The sequence below is a fragment of the Salvia splendens genome, chromosome 12 (assembly GCF_004379255.2).
Source record: "Salvia splendens isolate huo1 chromosome 12, SspV2, whole genome shotgun sequence".
Classification (NCBI taxonomy): Eukaryota; Viridiplantae; Streptophyta; class Magnoliopsida; order Lamiales; family Lamiaceae; genus Salvia; species Salvia splendens.
The window spans coordinates 27,706,317-27,726,853 of record NC_056043.1 but is presented as its reverse complement, the minus strand read 5'-3'; the positions used below and the strand labels follow the sequence as shown (position 1 = coordinate 27,726,853).

Sequence of the window (20,537 nt, the reverse complement as noted above, 5' to 3'; positions counted from 1 at the left end):
CCCATTGTTGTCCACGGAGGGAGAAGCCCTCGATTCTGAAGTTGGCCAGGAACCCGCAGACGCTGGGGTGGATTTGATTGTGGATCTGACCGAGATCCCAGAGGAGACCGACTCACCGGTAAATCCCAGAGATGCTAGGAGGCGGGCTCGCCGGAGCCTCCTTGATGAGATTGATGAAACAGTGGAGCCGACGGAGGAAGAATTGCTTGGTCTAGAGACCGCATCATCTGAACAAGAGAACTCTCCCAGACCTGGCAGGAGGGAGAGTGATGAGGAGAAACGCCGCCGAGCGGCTGAGAAGAAACGGAAGGGGAAACAAATTGCTCCTTCCTCGACCAAGAAGGCAAGAGGGAAGTCTACTGAATCCACACTTCCGCCGGCAGCTAAGGTGCCATATGCTGCAGAAACCGAGAGCCCCTCTGAGTCCAGCGACTCGGAAGAAGAACAAGAAGAGGAACTCAACTTTGAGCCAGCCGAAGTGTGGATAACAAACAGCTTGCTAGATGAAATGAGGAAGTTTGACGACCCAAAACGCAAGGCCATTTATAAAGAGAAGAGTACTGAGGGGAAGGTCGCTAAGTCTGGAAAGAGGTATAGCTCATCGGAGCTCAAGAAGATTGCTTGCAACGGTGAATTCAGGACTTATATCGACGCCATAGGCTTCGATTGGTTGCTCAAGCACAGTACTGTCAAGGTTCCGATTGACCTGGCCCGAGAATTCTTTTCCACCTTCCGATTTAAGTCCACTACCGATTTGGATGCTGACTCAATTAATTTCAGACTTCTCAATGAGGAACATACGATGAGCATCCGGGAATGGACCTTGCGGATGGGTTTGCTGACACGGACGGAGGACGATGAGGGCCTGTGGAATGCAAGAATGGTGGGTCCGCCGAAAATGACGCCGGGATTCAAAGCGCAAAGCGCATGGGAGTTTTTGACTCACCCGAGGGTGGGTCAGTTTAAAACAAGCTTTTCGAAGGCACACCATATTGAGGACAGGGTCCTGCGATTTGCCCAGACTTTTATTAGTTACAATTTAATGGGCACAACCAACAACGCTCTGACTACCGCCGATCTGTACTTCACATGGTGCATGGCTACGGGGGTAAGAGTTCACTTGGGCTACTGGTTAGCCCAAGCCTGCCATCAAGTGACTGCAAATCCTTCTCGGCACCTATACACATGCCACCTACTCGGGGCTTATCTGCAGAGGAATGTGATCATGAAGTTCCATAAGGCATGCCGAGAGGTAAAGACATGCTCGCCCCTGAGGTTTTTAATATGGATTATTTTTTCAATAAAGGGTTGCTGATCGCACGCGGAAGGGAAGTATGCTTTTACGAGGTTGGGCAGTCAGAGACTCAGGTGAAACAGGAACCCGATGTGGTGGAAGTAAAAGATATTGCTGACATAGAAGCAGGAGCCAGGATAGAAGTAGAGGAAGTGCGAAAGGAGGTTGGTTGGATGAGGTCAGAAATGAAGATGGTTTTGGAAGGGATTGTGGCCCTGCGGGGAGAAAGGAAGAAAAGTGCTGAGGCTGAGAGTGTCAGGAAAGAAGTCGCTGGAGTACGAACGGAACTGGAAGAAATAAGGACGGAGGTTAGGAAGGTTCGGGAGGAAATAGTGGCCCTCAAGGGGCGCACTTCTGATCTAGTGGTATCATCGTCCAGATGTACTGAGCGGATGACGGAGGGCGTCACACTGATGATGAAGATGACGAAGTGGCTTCAAGCGAAGTTCCCCGAGACACCGACGGGACTTCCTGAACCTAGCGGCGGTTCCAAGACGCCGGGTCAAGGGAGTCTAGCTGTGCAGAAGCCGCCACAAGCCCAAAGGCCTCAGACCACCTCGTCTTCCTCTAGGCCCGTGATTTTGAAGAAAACCGTACCCCGACCCACAGAAGAACAGAAGGAGACGCTGGAGTCACCGGCACGAAAGAAAGCTAAGGTGACCCAGCAGACAGTGCCACCAAAGTCTGGCCATCGCGGGGGCCAGACCCCGAATTAAAATCCCCCAAAAACCAAGTAATTCTTATTTTTCTTTTCTGTCTTTTACTTTTCGTTTTTCTTTCGTTTGTGTTTTTATGTGCCAGCATGCTTCGTTTGTATATATGTGTTATACCTTCCCACACTTAGCCCATTTTTTGGTCTAAGTGTGAGAAGGGGCTTTTGTTTTGCATGTCTTGGTTTTGTATGTTGCGCTTTCTCCCACTTAGCCCGATGTTCGGTCTAAGTGTGAGAAGTTTGTTTTGTTCATATGTTTTGTTTGTTGTCTGTTGTTCTTACTTCCTTTTCCCCCCTTCACTAGGATAGCTTGGGGACAAGCTTGAGTGAAGTGGGAGGGGGGGAGTAAGTATGTGTCTGTTTTTTTTTCTGTTTTAGAGTCTTTAGGATGTGTGTTTCGCATGAGCTAGTGAGATAATAAGGCAGGTTTCCCTTAGTAAGAGTGACTGAAGAAAGAAAGCAGATCAACTTTGACACCTTCTTCCTTAATAAGCCGAATGCGATCTGAATGAAGTTAGGACGATGGAAAATGCCTTAGATAACCTAGCTGTGCAGCCCTACTATAAAGTGAGTTATAAGCCTAAACACCTTTTGTGCTAACATATAAATTGGGCTGCCACTCGATGCTTAGGGAGTAGAGTATGAAGGAGAAAAAAATGGGTTAAGAAGGTATAAGCTGGACAAAGTCCAGGAAAATGAGGTATAAGCTGGAAAAAGTCCAGAAAAAGGAGGTATAAGCTGGACGAAGTCCAGGGGAAAAAGGGGTCATAATACAGAAAAAGGGGTCATAATACAGAAAAACTCTCATAACCCGACGCATCAGTGGTATAAGATGGGAAAGGAGAAGTAAGAAGGAATGAGTGATCGAGCGAACCTAACAGATGGGAAATCGATAGGCTATCTTGACAAACTGACGGACCGTTTAGGCAGACGAAGGAAGGGGGAAGATTTGAAGACTGTAATCGATCAGATTGAACTTAAACTTGTGGGGATAGTAGCTTAAAATTCGAAACTAGTTCATGCTTGTTTGTTTTGTTGTGTTTATGTTCTCTGTGTTGTTTTCTTTTCCAATTCCGTAGTTGTTTAGGTCTAGGAGTTTGTTTTCTTTTTTTTAGGATTTTATTTGGTAACCATGCATTGAAATTCGCCTTATTCCTATTTTCTTGTCTTTCATACTTGAGGACAAGCATGGTTTAAGCGTGAGCAGTTTGATAAGGCTAATTTCATGCATCGGTCTAGGGGTTTTATTTCGTGAAATTACTGGGTCTAACGCACGATTTAAGCCAGGTGTGTGAAGATTTTCGCTAGATCCAGGAAAAGAAGAGGACGCTTGCATGGTCCTAGGAAACTGGCGAAAAAGTGGACATTATGAAGGAAATTGCTTGACGGAGGAAGCCTCGGAGTTGAAGGGTAGAATAGGGATTTCTACGAAGACTCTAGAAGGCTATGTCCGCATCTATAAAAGGAAGAAGCATGTAAGCTGGAGGAATCTTCTCGGTGGAGACCTTGCTAACAGCCTGTAGTTTAGTCCATTCTCTTCACACTCTTGGGTTCTCTCGGTGGGATATTCAGGGCACACTAGGGGGTTCACCTCTAGCTTTCGTACATTTTCGATCTGGTTGTAACACCGTCCTTCTTTAGGGCGAAGAAACAATTTACCTTCCGCTTTCGTTTCTGCTGAATTCGTCGAGCTTCGCTGTTTGAAGCTCGGTCCTCTTTCGTTTCTGGATATTTCTTACTTTTATGCAAGTTTAGTTTTCGTTTACGTCGATCGTGATGGTTACTGTTGTTTGACTGTGTTTACTTGAATTCTGGAGTTGGATTGTCGGAGTTGGTTGATTTCTGGATTATTGCAGGTTAATGGTTGAATCTGGGAGAATGGAGCTGGTTTGTGAATGAATCGGGGTTTTGTCTGGTTATTGTTGTGGAGTTGTTCGTGATTGTTGGAATTTGGCGGTGACCGGAGCAGATATGTTAGAATCGGAGTTATGGAGTTGATTTTGTTGATTGTTGAGTTTGGATTGCTTGGATCCGGAGTGGATTAAGCGTCCGACGTGATGCTGAGCAGGAGTGTTTAATTTTATGCCGCACTTACGTGTTTTCATTTCATTTCGCCTAGTTTACGTAGATCTGGTGTATTTCCGATTCGTAGCAAGTTTCCGGCGTCTAAATTTCTATATTCTGTTCGAATCCAGGGGTATGCTCTGTTTTCTGCATTTACGCGTCTGAGTTGGTTAGGAAATTGCATAGGTTGGTTGTCTGCAGCTTTTACCGTACTTGCTATTTCTGGAAACATGGTCCCCACTGTTAGTTGCTTTCTGTTTAGCTAGGTTAGGTAATTGTTTACTTAGTCTAGGGAGTAATTGTGTCTTTCGGATTTGATGTCTAATTCTAGTAAGTTTTCTGTGTCCTAGGTCTAGCGTTTACATTTCTTGCCTAGATCTAGTGATAGTTAAAATCTCAACCCCTTTGCGTGGCAGCAGCCGTTTGTTTCCATAGTCTCTTAGCACTACTTGCGAATCCATCTCTGTGGGATCGACCCCACTTCCCTATACTAATTCATAGTATTCGGGTTGAGGGATTTATTTTTTGAAGGGGAGTCGAGTGTGTCCAACGACAAAAACACTGTAGTTCTCTTGAGTTCCTGGAGCCAGTGATCCAGTGGATTTAAGGAGCGTTGTGTCTGGACCGAGCTTTGCATTAATTTTCATATGTGCACACTTGCTTACTCCTGAGTCTAGTCATTCGACATTAGAGTCGAGCGAGAGGACTAGACCACTTCAAATTGCTAGCTACAACTAATTTAGAACCATAAGATTTGTAGAGATTTAGTGGTCTATAAATCGCCAAGTGTAATTTTATTTTTTTATTATTTAAATTTAAAAATATAAGAAAACTAGCAAAAAAATAGGGTTTTGGATCAAAATGTCAATATAGTGTATTAAACATATCAATACGATTAACTGAATATGTCAACTCAATTTAGCATTGACATATTATGATAGCTACATTGACAATAAATTGATTTTGAAAAATATGAGAATTAAAGATTTTTTTTCAAATTTTAAAATCGAAACATATGCAAGTGAGATTAGGGGTGGCAAAATGGGTAGTGGGTAATAAGTAATTTCCATCTCGACCCGCTATCCGCCGGGTATCGGGTACCCGTTACCCGACGATAACGGGAAACGGGGCGGGATTGGGTAGTGTATTTTAGAGTTTTGTGGGTAGCGGGTATCATGGGTATACCCGTTAATCCCGATATTACCCGCTACCCACATGGGTATACCCGTTAATCCCGATATTATTAGTATTATGCATATACTGTATTTTAATACTTTATAGAATCTAAGAGTTCTTTTGAAATATTTTTATATTCCAACGAGCATACAATTGAAAACTCAAAACTAGTTATAGAGTGTCCCCTCACTTTTATTCTCAATCTATTCAAAACATATCATCGATATAATACAAGTAAATTAGGGAACTTGTCGGTTATTAGAGTTTTCAAATTTTCTATATGGATTTTGGGTCGGGTACGGGTACCCACAATGTCTGTACGGGATACCAGACACGGGTATCGGGTAATCCCGATATGCTGCGGGGCGGGTATTTGGACACCAAATCTGGCTAAAATCGGGTACGGGTAACCCGTTTCGCCACCCCTAAGTGAGATCTCGTTAGAATCATTATAAAATTATCTTTAATTTGATATAAGTTTGTGTAAAAAAATAATTTAAATTGAGATATTTATAATCATATAAAGTTTTAGATACTTCCTCCGTTCCCTCATAGTTGAGTCATTTTTCCATTTGGGAAAGTTCCTTCATAGTTGACTCATTTCCATATATAGTAACTTACTTTACTCTCTCTTACTTTATTCACTTTTTACTTCTACCTTTTTCTATTTCTTACTTTTTTATCTATTAATTTAACACACACAACATTTCTTTTTAAAACTCCGTGCCGAAAAGTTTTGCATCAACTATGAGGGAAATGAGAGAGTATTTTTTAAAAGTTTGGTTATAACTAACTTTTGGTCAATTGACATTAATAACCTTAATTGACATTTTCTGTGCATTGTATTAATACTCATGAATGGATGATCTTGTGCCTTGATTTCATGATCCAATGTCTGTTATTTAATTATAGTTAGTAATTTATGGGTGAGTTAGCAATATAACATACCACATTTCCAATACCGTTATGGGTATACAGCAAATATTTAACTTTATGTAACAAGTTTATGGCTGATTACTATCGTCATATTGTTAGGATAGTCAATAACACACTAGTTTGATATTATCTTATTAAATTAAAAGATAATCCCTCCGTCCCAGTTTAAGAGTCACATTTTATCATTTAAGTCCGTCCCAGTTTAAGAGTCACATTTTATCATTTAAGTTTGTCCCAGTTTAACAGTCACATTTAGAATCTACCATATTTGGACATAAAATTTAACCTCATTGTTGATGAAATTTACACTCAGATGTCATTACTTTCATAAAAATAAAACAAAACAAAATCCTAAACATACAAAAAGTCAAAAGGGTCTCACTTTCCACTACATCACTTCAATTATTACATACTCAAACAACCACTACCTCACTTCATTTATTACACACTCCATCAATTTCTTAAAACCCGTGCCATAACTAAATCTTACTCTTAAATTGGGACGGAGGGAGTCGTTAATGGAAGTTTCATGATTTACTAGGAGTAATTCTTAAAAGAATAAATGTCAAAATTAGTCCTAAACATATGGTCAATATACGAATTTAGTCCAAAACATTCATTTTTTGAAAAACGAGTCCATAACAAATTAAATCATCATCGATTTAGTCTTTTTTTACGGTTCCGTCAAAAACTAACGGTCTAACACCCGATTATTGATATTTTGACCTAATTAATATGCTAATACATAATTAATTAAAATAAAAAAAAGAATTGCAAAATAGACTCTCTCTTTCTATTCTTTTCTCGCATCTCTCTCCTCTCCCTCCTTTCCCCAAATCGGCACTATTTTCCTGAGCTCTGGCTGTACGGTGGTGGCGTGAGATCTGGGCGGTGGTTCCTTCTCGGAGTACCCACGGCTACTGCCGGCATTCTGGGAATATTCGATGGATCTGGTGGAGTGCGGGGGAAGATGTGGGTGGCTCTGCTGTCGGAATTTTTGGAGACGGCGAGCCTGTGGGGGTGGGGCATGGGGGTGGGATGAAGCGGGGCGGTGCTGGAAGCAGGCAGACGTGAACTGCGCGGGGGGCGGCGGGAAGGTGTTGGTGTGTGAGAGTTTTGGAGAGATTTATAGGTATGTGATGTGTGACAGTGGTGAGAATGTGTGGCTGGAGCTGCCTCACTGCTCCTTCGAGAGCAGCAGCTGATGCGACGGGGTGTCCAACGTTGTCCCGGCGTTTGAAATTGAATGAAAAAAGCAGAGGAAGGAGGCGTTGGCGCCGTGACGATCCGACAGAAATTTGGGGACATCGATGGTTTTATCGCAGATAGAGGGACTCGACGGTGACTCTAACCACGACGGATAACACCGAACATCCGGGGCCGAGGGCTTGATCGGGCGAAGCGGAGAGCTCACCCTCGTCAATTCGACGGGCTGGAAATAAGCGGCTTTGCCGAGGATAGACATTGGAGATAGAGAGATGCAGGCAGCGTGTTTCAAAGGAGAGTGAGTATTTAGAAAATAGTTAAGTGACTAATAATCCCATATTAAGCCTAATTGGGTCAAAATTTCAATAATTGACGGTGGACTGTTGACGAAACCATAAAAAAATGACCGAATTAATAAGAATTTTATTTGTCATGGATCCATTTTTTAAAATATGAATGTTTTAGACTAAATTCATATTTTGCTCATATGGTTAAGACCAAAATTGACCTTTACTCTTCTTAAAATAAAGGAGAAGGACTTGGTAACAAATAAAGATGCTCTCAAAATAGGTTAACGGGCTATGGGCCTAAAAGTTTTTACTATTTTGTAACTTTATCCGTTGAGCCCAATTGCCTAAATCTGCATCGTGGGGTGGAAGCATAACGGAAAGTATTGTTTTTGAAGATAATATGTGAAGCAAAAAATACAGATAAAATAGAATATTTGCATATAAATTATAAATATATTGTTAATATGTGTGAAGTTCACGCGACAAAGAAGTTTGTGTGAAGTGTATTAGAAAGTGGTGGTGGTGACTGTTGGTCATACACAACATATATGCCTTTTCAGGCTAAGCTCTTATTAGTATATATATATTGCACTCCAAGTCCAACCATACTTGAATTCACTAAAAATCTACCATCAACCAAACTTTTCTCTCTCTCCCTTTCCCTCTCACACACACAAATCAAGACTGTACTAAACCTTTTGAAGGTGCAGTAAACACTATATATGGAGGTCGATTTAAAGCCAGCAGCAAAGGTTGCTGAAGAAAGCACTCTTGATTGGAGAGGAAGGCCTTCCAACCCCCTCAAGCATGGTGGCATCAGAGCTGCTGCCTTTGTTCTTGGTACTACTATATGTATATAAAACTATAAAAGATAATTAAATTATACTAATATTATTGTGATGCTGATATATTATGCAGGGCTTCAAGGATTTGAGATAATGGCAATAGCTGCAGTTGGGAATAATCTGATCACATATGTCATAAACGAGATGCACTTTTCCCTCTCCAAATCTGCAAACACAGTCACTAACTTTATTGGAACTATCTTCCTCCTCTCTCTCCTCGGTGGCTACCTTTCCGACTCTTTCCTCGGCTGCTTCTGGACCATCCTTATCTTTTCCTTCCTCGAACTTTCGGTATATTTATATTATTATTATTATTATGATACTATCCGCTTTGGGCCAAACCCTTACAGTTTTATTCTTGAGAAACTTTCCAAAAAAACTCATACTAATAAAGTATATAAATTGATGCAGGGTTTGATCTTGCTATCGGTGCAAGCCCATCTGCCCCAACTGAAGCCACCGCGGTGCGACATGCTAAACGAGAGCTCGCAGTGTGAGGAAGCCAAGGGGTTCCAAGCCCTAATATTTTTCGTGGCCCTTTATTTGGTGGCGTTAGGGAGTGGATGCCTTAAGCCTAACATGATAACTCATGGGGCTGACCAGTTCAACCAAAAGGATGAAAAGCAATCCAAGAAACTATCATCCTACTTCAATGCTGCCTACTTTGCCTTCTCAGTGGGCGAACTCGTAGCCTTGACCCTCCTTGTCTACGTCCAGACCCACTCGGGCATGGACGTAGGGTTTGGGGTCTCGGCAGCCGTCATGGCCATGGGGATCATCACTATGATCTCCGGTACGCTTTTCTACCGGAACAAGCCTCCTCAGGGAAGCGTTTTCACCCCTATTGTACAGGTTGGTTTTTTTTTATTTATAGTATAATTATTTATGTCACAATTTGCATAAAAAAATTCAGAGAAAAAAGTAAATTAAGAATTCATGGGATTAAGTGATGTACAAAGAAGCATTCATAGTGGCACCAATCTCCTCATCCATAAGGCCATAATAAAGATGCCCTTTAATTAGAAAATGTCCATAGCACCCATATTTTGTCAACTTCTCTAGGAGGTTATTTTATGCACTAAATGGTTAAATAAACAAATAATTTAAAGACTCGAATTTGAGATATTTGTCTCGATCATTAACTACTCTGCCACTAGGCCAACGCACACACGTATATATTATTCATGAATTACTTATAAATATATATATGGATCTAGATGTGAGTTAAATAAAAATCGAATTGTTATATATGAGAACACTTTTATTGAACGTATAGTATAATGTACACGAGAGAAAATTAAATGCATCATAAGAAAATCACACTCCCTCCAATATTTGAACTTAAACCTACATCCTTGTAGTAAGGAAGATGCATCGAACGTAAGTTTACATTAATTATATCTAGATATAAGTGTATTGTTTAATAGTGGCGGGAACTGTTTGTCTCTGCTAATTACGAATGCATTTTTGTTGTGTTTAGGCTGTTGAAATATTACATTATCCTCCAACTCAAATAAGGAAAACAGAAATATTTTATTATGTAATCAACCGGTAGTTGAATAACATAATAAGTTCTACTTTATGCAAGTGCTGACTAGTCATTAACGTGTCAAATTATAATACATTAATCCCGATTTGTCGGAAGATTTGGCATCTAGCTTCCACCTAATTAATATGGAACAAGTATATAAATTTTTTATACTACTATATTTTATAATTTCCTTTAAAAATCAATCCAATGTTTTTTCTAGGAAAATAATTTACAATTCGAGTTTTGTTATTCTTTAAGGTGATTGTGGCTGCAACTTTAAAGAGAAAGCAAGTGTGCCCATCTGATCAGGGCAGCCACGCCATGGAGCCTAATACTGACAAGCCCATTTCCGACAGTGTTCCCAATAGTCAACTCATCCAAAGATTCAGGTAATTTGATTTATGCATATTTCCCTTTTAAAATTAATTTCAACACGTCACGAATTCACCACCTTTTTTATATATATATATTGGGATCAATTAAATTATGATTTCAAATAGTACTGTATCATATCATATTGCATAGCCGACTATAGGTTATGGTTTACCTTAGTGCTGATCAAACTTGACCATACTTTTTTATTCCACCAACCAAAATTAAAACAAAGAGCTCCTTTGTCTTTAAACACTCAATTTATTATCTACTCCAAAAGCCAAAAATAAATAAAGAGTTCATTTGTCTTTAAATATACTGTTTTCATCAATTTCGGTTTGCGGCGAGTACTGAAAAATGAAAAAATATACGCTTACAAAAAGTAGTCTTGACTTTTGATTGTGGATATCACGCGTTTTAACATAAAAATTGATAAATTATGGAGTAAGAAAGACGGAGAAAAATAGTCTTGATTGTGGACATCACGAGTTTTAATGTAAAAATTGGTAAATTATGAAATAAGAGACATTAAAAAATAGTTGAAGTGTTATTAGTGAAAAGTGCTATCTCACGAAAAAACTTATTCTATTATAAATAACTTATTCTATTATAAATGGATAGAGACTAATTTTAGACTACTCAAAATAGAAAAACATAGACTATATTTCTTGGACCGGCACCCAAAATCATCTAGTGTTATTAATTGAAAATTGAGCATAGTGGATATTTGTATATTTTATTGTCAACTTTTTAATGGGGTTCCATTTTTAATATCGTTCTCAATTTTCTTCAATCCCAATTCGGCAAGCATTAGTGTTTTTTAAAATACTAGTACTTAATTAGCTAAGTTTTATTCCACCCAAATTTTTTAATAAATTATTTATAATCATTTAAATCCACTTTCATTGGTTAATAGGGAGTAGGACATAATTTGTGTATCTCCAAACTAAAAAAATGGAAAATTTCAATGCAGATTCTTGAACAAGGCGTGCATCAAGAATGAGCAAGAAAGCGGATGGAGAGTGTGCAGCTGGGAAAAAGTGGAACAAGTAAAAATCCTAATCTCAATAACACCAATCTTCCTGTGCACAATCATGTTCAACACCATCCTCGCCCAGCTCCAGACCTTCTCCGTCCAGCAAGCCTCCTCCATGAACACCCGCCTCATTAAATCCTTGGACTTCCACATCCCACCGGCCTCCCTCCAATCCATCCCCTACCTCCTCCTCCTCCTCCTCGTCCCCCTCTACGACTCCCTCTCCCGCCGCCTCCCCTCCCTCTCCTCCCCCCTCCCCCGCATCGCCGCCGGCCTCCTTCTCTCCACCTTCTCCATGATCTCCGCCGCCCTCGTCGAGCACAAGCGAAGAAACGAAGATCGAATGCTATCCGTGTGGTGGCTGGCGCCGCAGTTTGTGATATTCGGGGTGTCGGAGATGCTGACGGCGGTGGGGCTGCTGGAGTTTTTCTACAAGCAGCCGCTGCCGGCGGAGGGGATGCGGGCGTCGTTGACGGCGATTACTTATTGTTCTTACTCGTTTGGGTTTTTTCTGAGCTCGGTGCTGGTTTCGCTTGTGGATAGAGTGACGGCGGCGGCGGGAGTGGGGTGGCTCACGGATAATAATCTTAATAATGATCGCTTGGATCTGTTTTATTGGTTGCTTGCGGTGCTTAGCTTTCTTAATTTTCTTAACTATTTGTTTTGGTCGAATTGGTATTCCGTTGGCTTTAAACATGGAGGGAGTGGTGATATTAACGTTGTATGAATTTCAGTTTATTGGAATAAATATTGTAGATATATGTCATATTGGTTTGTATTTTATATGGAACAAAATGTGTCATCTTAGAAAATCGGTCAACCACAATTAAAATCGAATCTTTCTGTCTTTGTGTGGGCGGCAATCCCAAAACGAAATCAAAACTAGCATCCTCCCACGCCACTATAGGAACTGCATCTTAACGATGGTAATCGAGAGAGGTAGGGCAAGAAGGGCTAAACATTGTATGCAGAGAAGAAGATTGTTGCTTTCTCTTATTTCAGTATATTAATTTGTGTACAAGTATTCTTCTTTTATAGAGGAAGAATACGGCTAAGGGAGGAATAAATCAATCTATTCTAAATTACAAATTATCATATCAATCACCATATCAATTAGGTGATATCCCCTGATTTCCTCCCTTGTATATCTTGACATGATTTCTTCCCTTGTATATTTTGACACTCCCACTCAAGTTGAACGACGGTATGCCCGATGTTTAACTTGCTAAGAACTTCCTTGAACACCTTGGGATTCACCCACTGGCGGATCCAGGTGGGGTCGGGCGGGGTCGGCCGACCCCACCACCTGCCACGGAGTGCACCGGAAAGCTACTTTCTTCGGCCTCCGACCCTACGACGTTCACGTCTCCGCCCCCACCTCACGTCCTCACGCTGTGTGAGATGATGAGGAGACTGATCAGAGAGAAAGGAAGGAAGTGAGGCAGCCGGATGGGTAGACTGTTGTCAAGAACGAAGGAGTTGGAGGGGAAGAGTCCTTTTGCGGTTTTTGTTTTCGAAGAGAAAGAGGAATGGTATTGGCGATGTCATTATTGTTTTCTCATCCCTATATTCACTCGTGAAATAGAATAAACCGGCATCAATAAATTTAACTAAGTTTAAAAGATTAAATATCTTAAATATGTTATCTAATTGTAAAATGGGCTTTGAAATATTTTCTTTATTTGAATTAATTCTTAGAAGTCCATTAAAAATATTTTCTCTATCTTATCAATTAATGTTAAATAGTAGTAGTAATATTTTTTTTTACAGTATATCAAAATCAATTTATCTAAATTAACCACCTACTTATATAAAGTAAATATTTCTTAATTTCTTTTACTCTTAGTTTTATAATTTAAATTTTCAACCTTATTATTCATATTCAATTTTTTAAATCTTTAAAAATTTGGTATGTTACAGAAAAATTATGCTATGTGTATGTCATTTTTTTGTCAAAATACGTAATATAACATAATTGTTCTCTCTTACTTTATTATTTATTTGCATCTTTGTTTTATCTAAGATCATATTTTATTCTTTCTTCAATTAGCTCCATAAACGTCTTTTTCTTAAATTCTGTATCCAAAAGAAGAGTCTCGCTTATAACGGGACGAAGAAAGTGGAGTATGTTGTTTTAAGAATATCGATACTCGCATGAATTATTTATATTAAAAATATATTTATAAAAATAATTAATTTAAACAATTATTTTAAATAAATATTTACTATCTTGTTCGACCCCACGATAATTTGTTCCTGGATCCGCCATTGGATTCACCGCCTTAGTGAGTATGTCTGCAAGTTGTTCCTCTGATCTGACAAATGAGAACTCTATCGTTCATGCCTCAAGCTTCTCTTTGATGAAGTGTCAATCCACTTCCACATGTTTGGTCCTGTCGTGTTGGACTAGAATTTCAGAGATGCTAATCGTTGCCTTGTTATCGCAAAATAGTCGACTCTTCAGCGTGGGAGGAAAGCCTATTTCGGTTAAAAGTCTCCTTAGCCACATGATTTCCATTAATCCACTCTTCATCCCACGAAACTCGGCTTCTGCACTGGATAAGGCAACCACCTTTTGTTTCTTACTTCTCCAGGTGACTAAGTTACCTCCTACAAAGGTGAAGTACCCTCCAGTAGATCGTCTGTCGACTGGGTTACTCGCCCAATCAGCATCAGTAAACCCATCGACCTCAAGGTCTTCTTTCCTCTCCAAAAATACTACATGGCATGTGGTTCCTTTCAAATACCTCGCAATTCTCAAAGCAGCTTCCATATGATCCTCTTGAGGTTGGTGCATAAATTGGCTAACTACCCCAACAGCATATGTAATATCAGGCCTTGTATGGGAGAGGTAGATTAGCTTGCCTACTAACCTCTGATATTGTTCCCTGTCTGGTGCTCTTGCTCCTTCTACTACCCTTAGTCCATGGTTGACTACCATCGGGGTTTCCGCAGGCTTGCAATCTAGTAGGCTTGTTTCTGCTAACAGGTCTACCACATATTTCTTTTGCCTTAAGAAAATTCCTCGATCTGATCTCAGCACTTCGATCCCCAAAAAATACTTCAGCGCTCCTAGATCCTTCATTTCGAATTCTTTAAAAAGATTCACCTTCAGCTCTTCAATCTCTTCCACTTCATCTCCAGTAATGATCATATCATCGACATAGATAATCAGACAAGTCATCTTACCTCCTCTTCTTTTTAGGAATAGTGTGTGGTCAGAATGACTTTGCTTAAAGCCATATTTGACCATCGTTTGGCAGAACCTTCCAAACCATACTCTTGGAGATTATTTTAGTCCATACAAGGTCTTTCTGAGTCGGCATACTTCTCCATTTCCAAATTCCCCCGCATATCATGGTGGAACCTCCATATATACTTCCTTATTCTCTTCAAGCTCTCCATGAAGAAATGCGTTCGTAACATCGAATTGGTAGAGCGGCCAATCTTTACTCGCTGCTACCAATCGTAGAGTTCTGACTGTGTTCAATTTTGCTACTGGAGAGAATGTCTCTGCATAATAAACCCCATACACTTGAGTGTATTCTTTAGCCACCAATCTTTCCTTATATCTCTCGATTGAACTATCTGCTCGTCTTTTGATAGTGAACACCCAATGGCACCCCACAGGTTTCTTCTCTTCTGGTAACAAACATTTCTCCCATGTTTGATTATTGATTAGTGCATCCATCTCCTTCTTCATGGCTGCTCTCCAATGCTTGTGACGCATTGCCTCTTAGACTGATTGAGGTATTTCCTCTTCTTCGTAGAGTGCAGTTTCGAATGCTCGAGTCATCTCTAAGAGTTGCTCTTGGGCCATGTTAGCAACTGAGTATCTGGTTTTTCTTCCCTTCCAATCTGGGGAGTATCTTTTTGGAGGAATCCCTCGTGTACTTCTTGAGGGCAATACATATTGCCCAGTATCTCCGTCAATTCCTATTTCCTCAATGTTTTGGGTAATCTCCTCTTCCTGCCTCACATTAGTTACAATAATCATACTATCTTGAGGAATACTATCAGAACTTGTTACCTTAGGATCCAAGAGCGGGTCTGGCAGATGTTGAATGTCACTAAGCGCCTCGTTCTGTATAGTAGGAATTGGTGCCTCGTTGTTATCACTAATCATCTCGGGAGTATCTACCTCAGTGGTCAGGCTTGGACTAGGCTGTTGATTTTCCTCACAAGAGTCCCGACAGGCTTCACCCCCTGGGTTGATTTCCCCTAGGCTCGAAGTGTGGTTTGGTGTATAGGAAGGCAAACAATCACGTTAGTCATCTGTTGGTTTTTCTAACTGGATCTCCCCCTGACTCTCGGATTGGTTGTAAAAATATTCTCCTTGAACGAAATCACAATTCATGGTAGTGTATAAGGTTTGGGTTTTTGGGTCATAGCATCTATACCCTTTTTGACTTTTCCCATATCCCAAGAAGACGCACTTAATGGCGCATGATGAAAATTTGGATCGTTCTTGTTTTGGAATGTGAACGAAAGTTGTACATGCACTTTGGGTTCCAAGGTAAGAGATGCTGGTATTGAGGTTTGTGTAGCTAGGATTTTGAGAGGAGTTTTGAAGTTGAGGATTTTGGTTGGGAGATGATTAATGAGGTAGACAGAGGTGGCAATGGCTTCAGGCCAGAAGGATTTAGGGATTTTTTATTCGATGAGAAAAGCTCGTGTTATTTCTAGGATATATCTGATTTTCCTCTCAGCTACCCCATTCTGTTCAGGTGTATGTGGACAAGTGGTCTGGTGGACTAACCCTTTTTCCCGAAAGAAGTTCTGCATTGCAGAGTTAACAAACTCCTCCCGTTATCGGATCTAAGGATTTGGATGGTTTTTTTATATTGAGTTTGTATAAGTGTATAAAATTGAGTAAATTTTTTGAAAACCTCTGATTTTGGTTTTAAAGAATAAACCCAAGTCATACGTGAATAATCATCTACAAACAACAAGAAATAACAAATACCCAAACCCCCAGTAACGGGTGCAAAACCCCAAACATCAGAATGAAATAAAGAAAAAGGAGTGTCCACTCGAGTGTTATTTGAAGGAAAAGGATGTCTACGGCTCTTTGCCAAAAAACAAGTCTCACAGTTCATAGTAAAAGATGAATTAATCTTGGAAAAAATCATACGCATATATCCTATAGATGGGTGCCCTAACCGGCGATGCCAAAGCCAAGCTTGTCTTTCAGTCAACCCATGAGATAACAACACAGTACTTTGTTGAGTCACCTCATCTACATAATATAGCCCGCGCCACTCAGTGCCACGCCCAACTGTCATCCCCGTTTGGGTATCCTGTAATAAAGAAAAGTGTGGTTGCATCAGTAATTTACAATTGAGTTCACGAGTTGCATGGCTCACTGATAGTAATTTATGAGATAATGACGGAACATAGAGGCAGTTGGATAGGCAAAGTGTAGAAGAGATATTAATGGTGTCGGACCCTTGGACCGGTGCTAATTCCTCATTGGCTCTTTGAACAAAAGATTTTCTGGATTCTGTGATATTTAAAAAATCGGATCTGTCGAAAGACATAGTATCTGTTGCCCCACAGTCAAAAATCCAATCATGATCCTGTTCCCCAATTTCGGAGGTTGATGAATTAGCTAAGGCCTTAAAAGAACTATGACAGGGTATGGATGAGTTAATTTCGAGAATCTGGGGTTCTTCTAAGCATATAACAAAACTCGAGGGACCATAAGGCAATAAATAATCATGTTTGGGTGCTGGATTGGGATTATTAATAAAATGGGGCAAAAAATTAGAATCTAGAATATTAGAGGGATTCAAATCGAATCCCCCTTTACCTTTCGCCCAAACCCTAGTCATTCCATTTTGGGCCGCCGCCTTCTCCGAGCTCTCAGCTCTAGCCGCCTCGCCTCCTGTTACCTCCGTTCAGGAGCTCCACACCTTAGCCACCATTGCCACTGCCTTGTCCTCATCTCGGAAGCTATTTGGGTTTGGAGCACCATTGCTGCCCGTCGTGACATCGACATAGGTAGCTCGGTCTCCGACTGCCGTGGCTATCGACGCCCGTCCTCCGCCGCGACTCTGTTGCTGGCGTGCCTTCTTCATCTCCTCCCACCAGTCCGGATATCCCTGAATCAAGAAGCATGTCTCTTGGGTATGCTTCTTTCCGCCACAGTGACTATAAGAAAGTTTGTTCTTGTCGTCGTCTCTTTTTCGGTTGGCCGGAAGGCGATGCGGTGGGTTGATTGTTGGACGGTTACGGTCGAAAGCCCCGAGACCAATACCGACCCCGGACTCCTTCGGCTCACTGGTTTCCATGAGAGAAATTTCGGAATAAGGGTTTAAATTCGCTGACCTTTCGTAATTAGGGATTCAATTCACTGACCTTTCGTAATTTGGAATCGAGGCATACGTATTCTTCGTAATAAGGGATTTCTGATATTTTAGCTTATTTATGTATTTTTTTTAATATTATTTATCTCTAACCATTTATCAATCGTCTAAATTACCCCTTTAAATTTTTACCAAAATTCTATAAAAATTACGCAAACCACATTATTTTACATTTATTCAAAGATTCGGAGAGGCAAAACACAGAAAAACTCCCGATTGATCACAACACCAAGAATAAGATAAATTGAGTAACTACATAAACAGAAAACTTCTCTCACTTCAGTTCCCTATGACGCCATCCTTATAGCGCATAGAACAAAGGCTAACTTAAAACCCAATAGAAAAATGTTAATAACAGCTCATTCGAAACACACCACAAACGAGAAACTACCAAGTATATCAATAAACTTTCCAAACAGATACCAAAAACACTATTATTAAAAAATTCTTTTAACAGACAATCCAACATCCTACATCACTAGGAGTATTATTATTGAAACTCTAGAAGTTGAAGATAAACAAGCAATAGATGTCTCCATGTAGTTTGAGTTAAATTTGTAGGTTTTTACCTTCAGAAATGGCGTTGCACTGGTTGAGCGCATCAAGGGCGGAGTCATAGGGGGTAAAGGCGGCGAGCTTCACGACCTTGCCAAAGCGGTTAAGGTCGGCGACGGAGGTCCGGACAGCCTCCGTGTTCTGGCCCATCTCAGATTATTTTTATAGAATTTTGATAAAAAAAATTGAAAAGGGTAATTTAGACGATTAATAAATGGTTAGAGAGAAATAATATTAAAAAAACACATAAATAAGCTAAAATATCATAAATCCCTTATTACGAAGAATACGCATGCCTCGATCCTAAATTACGAAAGGTCAGTGAATTGAATCCCTAATTACGAAAGGTCAGCGAATTTAAACTCTTATTCCGAAATTTCTCTTTTTATGACCTTCTTATTCACCGATTCTCTTCTGACAATCCCGTAAGCCTCCCTTACGGTTGGTAAGGGATCTTTGTTCAGTAGTTCTCTCTTCACTGTATCATACTTTTCATCCAATGCTCATAGAAATTGGTATAGTCTATGCCTTTGTGTGTTTCTGTTGTATTTCTCAATTGTACTAGGAGTATCCACGGGATTTGGATCCTTTGCATCAATTGAGATCCAGAGCCAGAGAGCCTCTAATGACATATTACCTTGTTTCATTCCATATGTCTGTCTGTGTAGGTCACTGACTTGGAAGGGATCGGCGCCACTCCCGTATTTGATAGCCAGTCCCTCACATAGGTCTCGGGCTGTCGCATACTGGGATACTTAGCTCATCAAGTTGGCTCCGATGTTGTTGATGATCCAGTTGAAATAGCAGTGATCACTTTGCTGCCATCTTGGATAGTTTGGGTCATCGGTTGAGGGGGGGGCTTGAAACTCCAGAGATGTGAGAAGTTAAGCCTTTGAGGGGGGGGGGGCTTGAAACTCCAGAGATGTGAGAAGTTAAGCCCTTCCCCCCAATCGCCCTTTTCCATTATATTTGCCCAGGAGTAATTATCTCCATCCAATTTGGCCGAGAGGTGAATTTCCCCCAATGATTCCGGCTGGGCAGTGGATTGGGTTGATGTTTGGGTTGGTTGCGGTGTTGGTGTTGATGGTGTTTTTGGTGGCTGGCTGAAGCCTAGCCTTAAGAGCTCTATAAGTTGTGCAGCAATCTCTGCAGGAAAAACTGTGTTTGATATTTGGGTGGTTTCTGTGGGTTCATATTTGGGCTCGTCGGAATCTGACATGTTTGTTGGTTTTGTAGGTTAACAAAGGTCGGGAAAGGTATGCCTGGGACGATGATGAATTTTTTCTGTGTCCCAAACATGCTCTGATACCATCTTAACGATGGTAATTGAGAGAGAAGAAGACTGTTGCTAAACATTGTATGCAAAGAAGAAGATTGTTGCTTTCTCTTATTTCAGTATATTAGTTTGTGTACAAGTATTCTTCTTTTATATAGAAAGAATACAACTAAGAGAGGAATAAATCAATCTATTCTAAATCACATATTATCATATCAATCACCATATCAAGTAGGTGATATCCCCTTATTTCCTCCCTTGTATATCTTAACATGATTTCTTCCCTTGTATATTTTGACACTGCAAGTGTGCATACAAATTTCTCTGATACCAATTGATGCGAAAGCGTATAAAGAATAATTGAACTTAGTGAGTAATCAGAGAAACTTCATTTTCTTGAAATCGTAAATAATCAAAACAAAGACACCCGCTATTTGTAAGCGGCTGGAAAATCATAAGGGCCTAAAAGAAAAGAAAATAAACCAAAAACTAAGAAATTCAAAATAAACCCCCAAAAAAAGGTCATTTATCGGTGTCTGGCACAGAACATGTTTCCAGCGTTGTCGGCGTCTACTATTTTAGCAGTCATATTTGTGGGGTGCTTGCTCTAGTGCAACCACTTTTATTTTTCTGTTAATGCGTACTCAATGAACATAGTGCCGCTACACAATAACAAAAAGAGTAAACAGAAGAACCATTAATTTCTGGTCACTAGTAATTTTTTTTCTCTGAGAGAGAGATGGCAAAGAAGGCAACTACAAAATCTATGAATAATGATGAGACAAAATGAAAGATGACACACATCGTTCTCATTTTCTTAATATGAATGATTCACCTTTTTCACTGAAAAAAAACATGTCTCAACCATGTGCCCCA

The 20,537-nt window shown here is 40.3% G+C and overlaps 2 protein-coding genes across 2 annotated transcripts; one reads left to right on the top strand and one right to left on the bottom strand.

Moving 5' to 3' along the window:
- Positions 1-6,752: 6,752 nt before the first annotated feature.
- Positions 6,753-12,228, top strand: LOC121758635 (protein NRT1/ PTR FAMILY 4.3-like). Its single transcript, XM_042154013.1, has 5 exons — positions 6,753-8,518; positions 8,597-8,814; positions 8,935-9,375; positions 10,313-10,443; positions 11,400-12,228. The coding sequence occupies exons 1-5, from the start codon at positions 8,401-8,403 to the stop codon at positions 12,187-12,189; spliced, it is 1,698 nt and encodes a 565-aa protein (XP_042009947.1). The 5' UTR covers positions 6,753-8,400; the 3' UTR covers positions 12,190-12,228.
- Positions 12,229-13,830: 1,602 nt separating this feature from the next.
- On the bottom strand, positions 13,831-14,646 carry LOC121757823 (uncharacterized mitochondrial protein AtMg00810-like). The gene has a single exon (XM_042153298.1). It carries the CDS (start codon positions 14,644-14,646, stop codon positions 13,831-13,833), a length of 816 nt encoding a protein of 271 aa, XP_042009232.1.
- Between the last annotated feature and the right edge of the window lie 5,891 nt (positions 14,647-20,537).